General features: G+C 44.2%; 1 protein-coding gene across 3 annotated transcripts; it reads right to left on the minus strand.

The window, feature by feature from the left end:
- Window positions 1-5687: 5687 nt before the first annotated feature.
- On the minus strand, window positions 5688-8567 carry FOXL3 (forkhead box L3). 3 transcript variants are annotated; one of them, XM_054161312.1, is made up of 4 exons: window positions 8522-8567; window positions 7887-8015; window positions 6936-7104; window positions 5688-6617 (listed from the first exon to the last, which is right to left on the minus strand). In XM_054161312.1, the coding sequence occupies exons 2-4, from the start codon at window positions 7991-7993 to the stop codon at window positions 6135-6137; spliced, it is 759 nt and encodes a 252-aa protein (XP_054017287.1). In that variant the 5' UTR covers window positions 7994-8015; window positions 8522-8567; the 3' UTR covers window positions 5688-6134. The 3 variants fall into 3 exon arrangements, with proteins under 3 accessions (XP_054017287.1, XP_054017286.1, XP_054017288.1); XM_054161311.1 differs by lacking the exon at window positions 8522-8567 and adding an exon at window positions 8120-8198; XM_054161313.1 differs by lacking the exon at window positions 8522-8567 and having other exon boundaries at window positions 6936-7002; window positions 7887-8110.
- Window positions 8568-12446: the final 3879 nt, after the last annotated feature.

Genomic DNA, 12446 nt, shown 5'->3' on the forward strand with positions numbered 1-12446 from the left:
AGGGTCTGAACTAGGTTTCTTGTGCATTGCAGTGCATATGGTACCCATGTTCACGAGAAAGCAATTAGAAGCTGGATGCTGAGGCAAAGTAAAAAGGCAGGACCATTTGTTGCTCTGAGAATGCTGTTTAGGAGTTGAGCTGTTGGCCCAGTTTGGCAGACAGTGGGACAGAGAGTTTTGGTATCATGTGAAAAGTTAAGTTTCACATGTGCTATTTAAACTCCAAAGGTAGTTGTACCAAAGTTAGTGGATGTACAAGGACTTACACCCTTACAGCAGGGAGAACATGGCCCAAAAGAGACAGAGTGGGGAGGCCAGATGGAATGAGCAGCACAGGATTTCCATGTGCTGGGTTTGGGGATCTGAATTGCTGATCACAGAGAGGAATTTGTGTTACACATCCAGAGGTGAAGATTAAAGCCCTGTTTACCTAAGAGTGTGTGGGCTAGGTTCTCTCTTTTGCCTGAGCTTGAGTGTGGTGGAGCACTGGGGAGATGCTGCCCTCAATTTACAGGACAGGGGCTTGATACACAATCCCAGGGTCCTTGCTTTGTACCATTTTCAAGATCTCAGTCAGCTCTGTACTACAGGAAGACATATAGCAGAGCTTTTTCCTCAAGGCTTGTCCTTTCAAACCCCTTCCCTTCTGAGTGTGTCTACTCTGTCACTAGACAGGGGAAAGGACACACCAGATTGGGACCTGAACAGGCATTCACTACCCAAAAGAAAACCCTCCATGGCCAGAAGATGGGTGGGAGAATCTCCACTCAGCTTCAGAGGAGCTTGCAGACTGCTCTGCAAGGTAACTGAGGACCAAACTGCTGTGCAGCTGAGAAAGGTTGTGTCACCCCAGCAACAAGATGCAGCACAACAAAGCAATGGCATGAAGAGAGCCAGCTCTTTGGTGTGGTTTGACCTTCAAATGCTCTTTGAACACAGCTTCTATTTATATGGGAAGTTAATGGGTCTCAACTAATAAGATTTATCAGATTTGGCAGAAAAATAGGGGATCTTGGCTTTACTTGCAAAGATTTGTTTCCAGCTATCCTAATTTGCATTAACACTCCCATAATGAGGAGGAGTTTCTGCTGAGGTGAAGGTTCCCATAGGTGAGGTCAACCACTGGCCTCACTTCACTGGTGATGGGAAAGAAAACTGCTGCATCCTTGCCCAAGTACTTTGAATTTCATTCTGAGGCGAGCACATCATCTTGGTGTTCAGTGACCACTTCTGTGACACCAGTGACAAAACCCGAAGAAATTAAATCATTAGAAGTCAAATCACTGCAGAGTAACCTGGATCAGCGCCATCAAAATCTTTGTGTTATCATCTGAAGCCTTCCTTTTGCAAAGAAAAACAAACAAAGCACCCCAGGGTCGCCCAGTGAGGCCAAGCCTAACTTCTCCCCAGAAAGAAACCTTTCATCTTTCCTTTGCCAAGGTATTTATGATCCTGAAAGGAGAGGACAAAAGGCTTGTTCTTCCCCTGCCTTGCCCACCAGTCTGGCAGGGAGGAGCTGCTCTCCTGTGCCTGCCTCCTGACTCATCCTAGTTTTAGGACAGGCAGTGTGAACCATCTCAAAGGAAAATACCTCTTTTGGGGTTAGGAAATCCATGGCTCATTCTGGGTCTCTCTTTGTAGCCAGGAAGTCCTGTTGAGAGGAGGCACTGAGCCAAACACCAATACTTTCCCTGTGGACAGCCTAAGGAGCCTGTTGATAGCCTTGCTGGCATTCAGACCCTACCCTGCACTGCTCAGGCTGTGTATCAAACCAGCTATGTCTGGAGAACATTCACCTGCTTCAACACGGGGCAACGAGGGATGTTCCTGTGAGAGTTGCTTTTTCATTTCATTATGGCTTTATGCAAGTGGCTGACAGAATGGAATGGAATGGAATGGAATGGAATGGAATGGAATGGAATGGAATGGAATGGAATGGAATAGAATAGAATAGAATAGACCAGACCAGACCAGGTTGGAAAAGACCTTAGAGATCATCAAGTCCAACCTAGCACCCAACACCATCTAATCAACTAAACCATGGCACTAAGTGACAGATCCAGTCTCTTCTTAAATTCTTCTAGCGATGGTGACTCCACCACCTCCATGGGCCAGCACATTCCAATGGCAAATCTCTCTTCTGTGAAGAACATCTTCCTAACATCCAGCCTAAACCTCCCCTGGCACAGCTTGAGACTGTGTCCTCTTGTTCTGGTGCTGGTTGCCTGGGAGATGAGACCAACCCCCACCCGGCTACAACCTCCCTTCAGGTAGTTGTAGACGGCAATAAAGTCTCCTCTGAGCCTCCTCTTCTCCAGGCTAAGCAACCCCAGCTCCCTCAGCCTCTCCTCATGGGGCTTGCGCTCCAAACCCCTCCCCAGCTTTGTTGCCCTTCTCTGGACACATTCCAGCGAAGGGACAGGCTGCAGTAGAGCTGGAAAAAAACAAAACAAAAAAAACCCAAGCTCTAGATTCAGAGTGCAGGGGATAAAAAAACCCACCCCACCCCAATCCTTGACTTTTCCTCCCCCCCTTCCCTGAGCCAAGGTAATTTAGGTAAATTTCTCCCCGCCCGGCACACGGCGATAGCTCACAACTTTGTTAATGGAAACCTGGTGATCCATGACACTTGTGTGGGAGACATTTGCTCGGGGGTAATACAATATTAATGTTAATATCAATGATCGATCAGAGGATTTGCAAGAAAGGCATAAAGTCTTTAATTATAATTACATTGGGAATGGCTTTGTAATGGCGCCGACATTTGAATAAGGTCACGTCTAGCCCTCACCCCTGTTATGTTGTTCTATATTAAATGCCATTCACTTTAAGTGCTGGAAACCTTTCTGGAGTCGTCAGAATATAATATACTGAGTCAATTGAAATATGTCCCTTCATTTTTTTTTTTTTCCTTTCTATTTTTTTTTTTGGGGGGGGGGGGGTGGGGGGTGGAATATGATTGATATCCTTTGCAAAACAAATGTTAACAGCCATTTGTACACAAATTTCTGTGATTATATGGTGGGGAAACTCCAGGCTGACAGCCTCTCCTAGCAGGCACTTTACCGTGAGCAAAGGACATGGCTGTTTGTGAGTATTAATTCAGCTTGCTGAAAAAAAAATGGGTTTGGATCTCTGCTGGGTTCTATTTCTGCCTTTCCTAATGCACTTAGGCTGGAGGTGAGGAGAAAGTTCTTCACAGAAAGAGTTATTGGCCAGTGGAATGTGCTGCCCAGGGAGGTGGTGGAGTCACCGTCCCTGGAGGTGTTCAATAAGGGATTGGACGTGGCACTTGAGGCCATGGTTTAGTTAGTCATGAGGTGTTGGGTGAGAGGTTGGACTTGATGATCTTTGAGGTCTTTTCCAACCTTATTGATACTATGATTCTATGGTTCTTTTCCCCTGACCATTTCTATGAGTCTTTCCCAACCTGACTGATTCTATGATTCTTTTCCCCTGACCATTTCTATGAGTCTTTCCCAACCTTATTGATTCTATGGTTCTTTTCCCCTGACCATTTCTATGAGTCTTTCCCAACCTGATTGATTCTATGGTTCTTTTCCCCTGACCATTTCTATGAGTCTTTCCCAACCTTATTGATTCTATGATTCTATGATTCTTTTCCCCTGACCATTTCTATGAGATTTTTCCCAACCTGATTGATTCTCTGATTCTCTATTGCTTAGCAGCCATAACTGGCACTCCACTGGTCTCAGCAGCCCGCTGTGTTCACCTGGGTAAGGTGTAAGCTTAGCAGGAACGCTTTCCCTTATTGAGTTGCCTCTTGCTAACAGAATTAAGGAAGAGCACGTAGTAAGAACCATATTTACACATTTCACAGGAAAAATAATAAATATATATTTCAAATATACTGCAAATGTGCACTGTAGCTATCAGCCTAACAGCAGCATTGACATGTTCAAAGCAAGAAAAAAAATCTGCATATAAAGCATGAGTATATAAATGAAGGCAGGGTCCTAGAGGTGCACACATACCAGCCCACATGTGAGTGCATGCATACATTGAAGTATTAAGTGAGGACATGCTCTCCCCACATCTATTTACTACTGAACATAAATAGTAAAGGAGCAAATTCTCATCCCTCCTCAAATGAGAAGCCATCTGCTCAGGGATCCCAGAGGTTTTGTTTCTCCTTTTTTAACATCAGTGGCAACAGGAGATCAGTTAGGTCTGATGAGTCAGATTTTGCTTTCTGATAATTGCCCCAAATAACCACCAATTCACAGAGAACTTGGAAGCTCCCATCTGATGGCATAACTTAGCCACAAGGAATCATCCCCTCCAGAGTTTGGAAGGCATGCAGTGATGTAACTGAGATGAGTTTCCATTTCATCTTTTCTGAAGAAGAAGGAGCAGCAGCAAAGACTTTTTGCATGCTATGGAAATGCCTAAAGATAGCAAGTTTTATAGTTCCCCCACCCCCACCCCCCAAAAAAGAAGTAACAAAAAATATCAGCATTTATTACCAATCAGTGTGAAATACCACTGATGGTAAATTTTAAGTATATGGCAGGAGTTTCAGCATCATGACAACATACATCATGCATTTTTACAACATGTAAGTGCAGTGATATTCCTCCTTTTTTCCCAATAACAATATATAAGAATATATAGTATAAATGTACAGTATATATTAGACACAATGTAAAATAACTTACTGAAATGTCAAAGCTTCTGCATTAAAAATTCAAGTCATGCCCAAGCATATCTCTAGCACAGTTTTGCCTCTCTCATACACCTTCATTTACCTTTAGTTCACGTTGCAAAGATCATTTTCTCTCTCTCTGTGTAATTGCTTAAACCCCCCAGAGTCCTTGTCTTTTCTTTTACTATCATCTGTGCTAGGTGAAGCTTGTTGTAGCCAAGCCCAAACCAAGATTTTGTGGAGTCTTTACTGATGGTGCCATTAGGCATTGGGAAGCAATTAATCATGAATGAGGTGCATAAAGGCAGGTTCTTAAATGCTTGTTACAGTGCAGCATTGTCCGTCAGGTTCTGTCCTGCAATATCCCACCACATGCAAATGGCGATGAAATGGAGCTCATGATCTAACATTGCCCTCCTTAAATTACAAATCCCACCAGCTTTGCTGAAATTGTATCAAGTACCACTTTGGTAATTGCTTCCAAGAAGGATCAATAAAGTCTATTTAATAGGAATCTGCAATTTGTCTCAAAGCAGGGAGGTGGAATTCCGGCCTTGGTTAGCACTGGATGAAGCTTCTTGCAAAGCTGGGTCTCCATTCACGCTTGCTAAATGAAAGATGTTCAAGGACTGTCCTGCAGCATCTCAGGAAGCTTTCTGATAATACAAGGGGAGAGGGTTATTTTTTATTAGTTTCTTTTTTAAATCAAGGCATTAGGAGGCTCTGTTCCTCTGTCACATCACCCATCAAAGTCAAGCAGAGTTCAACAGCTGTGCAATTAGCTTTCTCGAAATGATTTGGAATACAATTTCACTTCAACAGTTTAAGCAATCCTGCCCTGAATGTCAACAAAAATATACTTTAAATCCCTATAAGTAATTACATTTTGGAAGGAGTGGTGAATTAAAGCTGCACAACAGTGTGAAACATGATGTTACAACAAAAAAACAAGGGAAGACAAAGTGGTTGTCTAGGTTTGCTTTGAAGAAAACAAAGTTGCCCCCCTCCTCCCCACCCCCTTACATTCTCAGCCAGTGTAAGTCGACAGAATTACACTGCTTTAGATCAGCTTAAGTTCTGACCTATATACTTCAGTGGAATTAATCCTAATTTCCACTGGTGAAAGTGGAATCAACTTCACTTTAATACAGCAATGGGTGAGCAGTGAGTCTCTTTTCTGTCAGATTTTGCTTGAGAAAAGGAAATTCTCTGTGGTGTGGAATGATGTCCACAGCAGTTCAGAAAACAAAGTTAGGATTTCATGAATTTGAGCATAGCCAAAGCCAATCTTGGTAGATGTTGTTTGTGCTTTAATCTCAGCAAAGTTCTTAGGGCACAGGCAGAGATCAGCTGGTGAATCAGTAACCCTTTCTGAGAAGTGCTCGGGAAGCAAAGGAGGAGGCAGGCAGCTGACTTTCAGTGACATGAGGGCTGCTGAACATGCTGCAACGACCACAAACAGATAACATCACATTGTCCAGAACTGGAGATTGATTTGCTGGGCCTCCAGTAGGTGATATTTACTTTCTTGCATACGGTATTGAGATCTCAGGACAGGCAGGGGGTCGGGAGCTGAAAGGATGTAATCAATGCTGAATTTGATTTCGGAATCCGATTTTGCTAAGGAGGAACTGCTTAGGCTCTGCCTGTTAGTCATGCTGTTTGGAGCAAGCCCATGAGCCTCCAGTAGTCTTGGGCCTGATTCAATTCTTTCATGTTTACTTTCAGAAGAGGAAATGTTGTTTAAAGCAGAGTCCATAGAAGACATGTTGGAGGATGAAGGACTTTTCCCTCTGCTTGGTCTCTGCTCCTTATGTTCCCTTTTCATGTTCCTCCTCCTTCGTCTTCGCCTGTAATTCCCATTTTCAAAGAGATCCAGCATGGATTCGCATCCCGTTGCAAAGCTCCAATAGTTTCCTTTCCCCTTCTCATTCCCTTCTGTTCTGGGGACCTGTATTTATTTAAAGGCAGTTCAGTATTTGTATGTGTTACAGATGCTGCTGCTTAACATCTGCATTCATTTACATTCAAGAATGGTGTAAACACACATGACAAGCCTAGTCTCCTTTATTGTACGAACAGGATGCAAACTCCGTCCCCTCAATTTGTTATCTATATCTATTTATATCTCTAATTGACAACCCAGAGAGCTTTTAAGTGATTTGCAGCTCAGCTGTTTGTTTCCCTTCTTTCCTAGTGATGAGATTATTCCTACATCTATTCCTTTTCCCAGCCAGTGTGCACATAAATATACAGTTACCGATCTTACCTTTACAAAACAACTGTTAAGTGATAAGTTATGTCGGATGGAGTTCTGCCAGGCTCTTTGATTTGATCTGTAGTAAGGAAATTTCTTCATTATAAAGTCATAAATGCCAGAGAGGGTGACTTTATTTGAAGGACTTTGCTGGATGGCCATTGCAATTAAGGCAATATAGCTGAAAAAAGGAAAACTTGCTGTTACACCATCACCTCACTCACACACTCGGTTTTCAGGACCACATGGGTAGGTGTGTGCCTATATTCTGCTTCCAAAAGTTTTCCTGGTGGATCTGTGCCCTGACCTAAGACATCTGAGGGCTAAGTCTTGAGTGTGGTCGCTGCCTCTCCTCTGAGAGTCCCTGGGGTGATACACTGGTGTTAACTCCAGGCAGTTAACTCCAAACTACGCTGTTTGCCCTGGAACTCAGCACAGGCTGCTTAGGTACAGGATGATTACTGAAAGATCACCTACTTCTCAAGCCCCATCAGAAAAGTTTCTCTGACCTGGAAGGCTGCAGTGAGGCAGACCAGGCTCAGAGACACAGTCACTGGAGACCTTGCCTGCTTGAGGAAAGGACTTTAGGTGCCCCTGTGAACATCCATACTATGTGTCTTCCCACCACATCAGGGATTACCTGCCTTTGTTTCATCCATTGGCATGATGAACATTTAATTCCCCTTCTCCTGGGGAAACCATGAGGTCAGAGGAGACCATCTGAGGTCTGGTGGCTCTACAGCATGCCAGAGTTGCTATGTCCCCACACTGGAGGAAACAAATCATGAACACTTCAAACACAGAGAGGGGGGAAATTTGCCCACTGCTGTGCCTGTGCTGGGACCAGAGCCACTGCACACACCTGGGGAGAGGTCCTGCACTCCCCAAGAGCTGCGATCCCACCATCCCAGAGCTCAGAAACCTCCCCAGAGATGGGGGGGACTTGGAAAAACTTCATCTTACCTGTATGCCGGTCTGGTGAATTTTTTCTCTTCATCAGAACTACAGGTAGGATAATCATCCCCATCGTAATTAAAGCAGTTATAGGGGTACTGCGTGTTGTCAAACATGGTCCTGCTCCTTGCTCAGCTCCTGTGGAGTGAGAGAGATGGAGTGATGTTTCTCAGAGCCTGGACTCCCTCCTCCCTTCTTCCCTCCCCTCTGTCTGTCTCGTTCCCTCTCTCCCCCCTCCTCACACTCGCTCTGCTCCGTGCATACACACTCCCCGTGATGGGGTGGGGATTGGTTTTGCAATTCTCGCGTCCCAGACAGCCCGTCTGTTAGGATATTATATTTGGGGGGGGGATTGGGAGGGGGTGGCTTGTTATTGTTGTTATTGCTGTTGCCTCCAATGGGGTGTTGGAGCCAGGCGGCTGGTGACGGATGGAGCTGGTGAATTGGGGGTGAACCTTTGAACCGGGGAGTGTGCACCGCCGGTAGCCCTGCTCAGCTCGCTGGGTGGTCCGGGCTGGAGCGGGGCCAAGCTCTCTCCCCCCGTACCACCCCCCCTCCCCCGCCCCCCCCCCCCCGCGCCACATCCCCAATGTGACAAAAGCAAACAGCATGATGTTAATAAATCAATGCTTCAAGGTCTCTACTTGGAAATTAAACTTTGAGAAGAGTGCAGCTCGCCCCAGCCCTCCCTCCCCCCGCCACCGAGTCCTCCCCCTTCCTATGCTTCTCTCCCCAGTGAAGCAGGGTGGCTTTCTTATTTATTTATTTTTAGAAACCCCACGTACAACAAACAGACGTTCCAGGCAGTCATGCACGCTTGTCCTGATCTGCAATCTATAATGCAGCATAATGGACATAAATTATGTTTCCATGACTAAAGGAAAATGTGTATGTTCAAAGAAAGTAGAACAGAGGGATGTGAGGGACTACTGTCAAGCAGGAAAGTAAAAGGAAAATAGCTGTAGGCAGGAGAGCTGCCTGTGTGGGCTTTGATCTGAAGGATGAATTAGACTAATAGCCCTGTGTGTTGGCATCCAATACTGTAACAATTTAATAGTTTTTTCAATGCTTTGGAGTGTTTTCCAGCCAGTGATGTAAACCGAAGGCAGCACGCACTGTTGCAGGGGGAACTAAAAAGGTGTAAGCCACACGATAATTAAATTATTTGAAGACAGCTCTGTCCCAGGAACTAGCCCCAGGAGGAAAATGGGTATTGGAAAAGGGAAAGCAAATTGGTGTGCAGAGAGTTACCTGCATGGAAGTCTAAAAGGAGAACCATGAGAAATGCAACTCCTGTTTTCTGTTAACTTCTCCCATACAAAGTACCCCCCCTAACCTTTTGGGGTTAAAGGGTACAACTGGGAGAAAATTCATCCACGTGATAAAGAACCCTCCAAAGTGATCCTGAAGTGGCTCCTATAGTTTTGACAAAGATGGACACGGAGAATGGTTTTTCTTCTGTGGGATGTAACAATGTATTAGAGTGGGGAGTAGGGGGAATCACATGCCACGAAAAAAAAACAGCTACAAGAGGTGTTTTCTTGGGACTAGGAAGCCAGAGCAGATACCCAAACCAAAAAAATTATCTCCACTTAAAAATACATCAATAGGCATAGGCATGAGGCATCCACTGCAGAGAAGATCTTAATTCAAAGGGTCAGCTGCTGCTGCCTTAAGGCGTTACCAAGGCTTTAATATTGAGTAAGGTAGAGCGGATTCTGTGGTGGAGAATGAAACATGCAATGTCTGATCTTCAGTCATACTCTGTCCAGCTGGATGAGAAGCCTTCAAGTAAACAAGCAGCCTGGCCACAGATTGGGGAAGATATTCCCTGACTAATATCTGTGATTTTTGAGACACAAGTAGACGTCTACTTGGACTTTTTTTTTTAAGCAGTGGTTCTTTTCATTAGAGGTGTTCTACCTCCCTGAAATTTTAACAAATCAAAGGGTCTTGCTTCTGATTTCTAACCATTTTGAAAAAGCAGAACTGGGTTAGTTGATGCTGATTGTGCATGACCTATTAGTGTCCTTTTCTCAGGTCTTCATATTCTGCTTTTCAAAATTGACTTGCTAAGAAAGTCAGACCATAAAACTTGGACCAACATCTGCAGATATTTACTGACAGTGTACGCTGGGTGAAGTTTTCTGTGACAGGAATTAGGGAAAATGATGGCAGTGTCACACATTTAGTAAAGTTATCTCAGTTCCTGTGTTTCATTGCTGTGTTGAGTGTAAGCAGCTCTGCCATGCCTAGCCTCCATTACAGCTGCTGGTTGTCTCTACCCTCTGTGCCAGAGCTCATGGCCACTGTATTTCTCACCCATCTCAGTGGAAAACAACACTTAAATTTCCACCTCAGTGGCTGGTTTGGGAGACTAAATTCAGCAAATGGAGGTGGGGCATAACAACCAGTGCTGGTGTCCTTGAGCAGCATCTCAGGAGAGAGTGAGATCGTGGGTGGGTGCAGGGGCAGCTTGGTAAAATCCATAGGGAAGTCCTGTCAGTGCCATTTGTGTAACACATAATCTGTGGATAAATATTATTCTTTCCTGATAGCCAGCAGTGGGCTGGAAGATTTAGTTTCTGGCTCTGTAAATATCACTAAATTCACCTGCTGTGAATTCATGTAGACCACAAGGAGGATGCAGACCACTTTTGAGCCCTGTGAGATCAGAAGCAAATTATATATTCTCTCTCATGAACTTGCTCCTGAAATCCAGATATGCAAAGCCAGCTCAGTAATTCTCAAGGTGGTTTTGGTTTTGCCTCTTTTTTGTTTGGTTTGGTGTGTTTTTAAAGCCTGCATACTGATATGCTCTCCCCAAATGAATCTTTATGGTCCAATTACAACCCTTGAAAATAATGTTCATGAAGAAATGCTAACTCGCTCTCCTGTGTCTCCTGGTGGAGCTAGCAGGTGCCATGCCTGTGATGGCAAGACATGTTGTACAATAGCTTTTTTTCCCCTAGCATTTGTGCAGCCATTACAGCTGAACTAGGCTGACCATAACTCATCCCTGTCATTACCATAAAAGCATAATTTTTGCCAGGCTACTGTTTTCTTACGTTGTATATTTTCAGAACAGAAAGTTGTAAACCATTTGATTTGAGCTTGTAAATAAGCAATAAAAATGCTGTGAATGATTTCCACTCCTTCCCTCCCCCCCCCCCCTTTTTTTTCCCCCCTCTTCTCTCTTTTTTTTTTTTTTTAAACATTGATATTAAAAAGTTATTTGCAATTTTGGTAATTATGACACAGCTTATGAAAGTCATCCATGAAATTCAGACTGGTCATAAATCCACTGATCATTGTAGCTCCTTGGAATAAGAGTACCTCGGTGTGCAGGACTGCTTGCTGACACCCCAGTTCTTCAGTGTTTCCCAGCAGCATGGCTTTTCCTGCTTTCTCACTGACACTTGGGAGTCAGAGCTGTTTGCAGCTTACAATCATAGAATCATAGAATCAATAAGGTTGGAAAAGACCTCAAAAATCATCAAATCCAACCTGTCACCCAACACCTTGTGACTACTAAACCATGGCTTCAAGTGCCACGTCCAATCCCTTCTTGAACACCTCCAGAAACGGTGACTCCACAACCTCCCTGGACATCACATTCCAATGGCTAACAACTCTCTCTGTGAAAAACTTTCCTCTCATCTTGAGCCTAGGACTTGATCCCAAATCTTTTTAATTTGGGTTGGAAGGGACCATTTAAAGATTATCTAGCCCAGCACCTCTCAGGCAGGAATATCTTCCACCAAATCAGGTTTCTTGCAGCCCCATCCACATTAACCTTGCACATTTTCAGTGGTGGGATGTCTGTAACTGCTGGGCAACATGTTCCAGTGTCACACCCTCACAGTAGAGAATTTCTTCCTTATATTCAATCCAAATTCACAGAAAGAGTAATTGGCCAGTGGAATGTGCTGCCCAGGGAGGTGATGGAGTCCCCATCCCTGGAGGTGTTCAAAAAAGGATTGGATGTGGCACTTGAAGCCATGGTTTAGTTGTCGTGAGGTGTTAGGTAGTAGGTAATAGGTTGGACTTGATGATCTCTGAGGTCTTTTCCAACCTGGTTGATTCTATAATAGTGATACATTCCATTCCATTCCATTCCATTCTATTCTATATCAGCCTTCCTTCAGTGTAAATCAGCAGAAACAAGTGGTGGCCTTCAGCATGCTTTGAATCACTCAGTGGTAGTCTATACCAGCAGGACACACATTTTTTTTAGTACAAGATCTGCAGCTCTGGCAAACAAAGGAATGGATGAGGAAATGAAGGTGGTGGTACTTACACATCTGGTTGCTTTGATATGAGAGAAGGAGAAGGAGAATTCCCCAGACTTGGATGGGTATTTGGTTGTGATGGCAGCTCAGACCCTATCATATAAGGGATCTTTTGACATTCAACTCAGTGACTCTGACTTATAGGAAAGCAATGAGTCTTGCCACATTGTCCACCTGCACTTCATCCTAAATTTCTCCCTGCTTCACCCACATCTGTTGGTTGAATAGCTTTCCCTTCTGCTTCTTTTTTGTGTTAATACATAATACTTCATGGAAA

The sequence above is a fragment of the Dryobates pubescens genome, chromosome 4 (assembly GCF_014839835.1).
Source record: "Dryobates pubescens isolate bDryPub1 chromosome 4, bDryPub1.pri, whole genome shotgun sequence".
Taxonomy (NCBI): Eukaryota; Metazoa; Chordata; class Aves; order Piciformes; family Picidae; genus Dryobates; species Dryobates pubescens.

Coding starts and splice junctions, on each gene's coding strand:
- FOXL3 (XM_054161312.1), bottom strand. CDS start 7,993: ATGTTTGACAACACGCAGTACCCCTATAACTGCTTTAATTACGATGGG. Junction 7,105..7,886: donor TTCACCAGACCGGCATACAG/GTAAGATGAAGT, acceptor TCCTTTTTTCAG/CTATATTGCCTTAATTGCAA. Junction 6,618..6,935: donor TTAACAGTTGTTTTGTAAAG/GTAAGATCGGTA, acceptor AAATAAATACAG/GTCCCCAGAACAGAAGGGAA.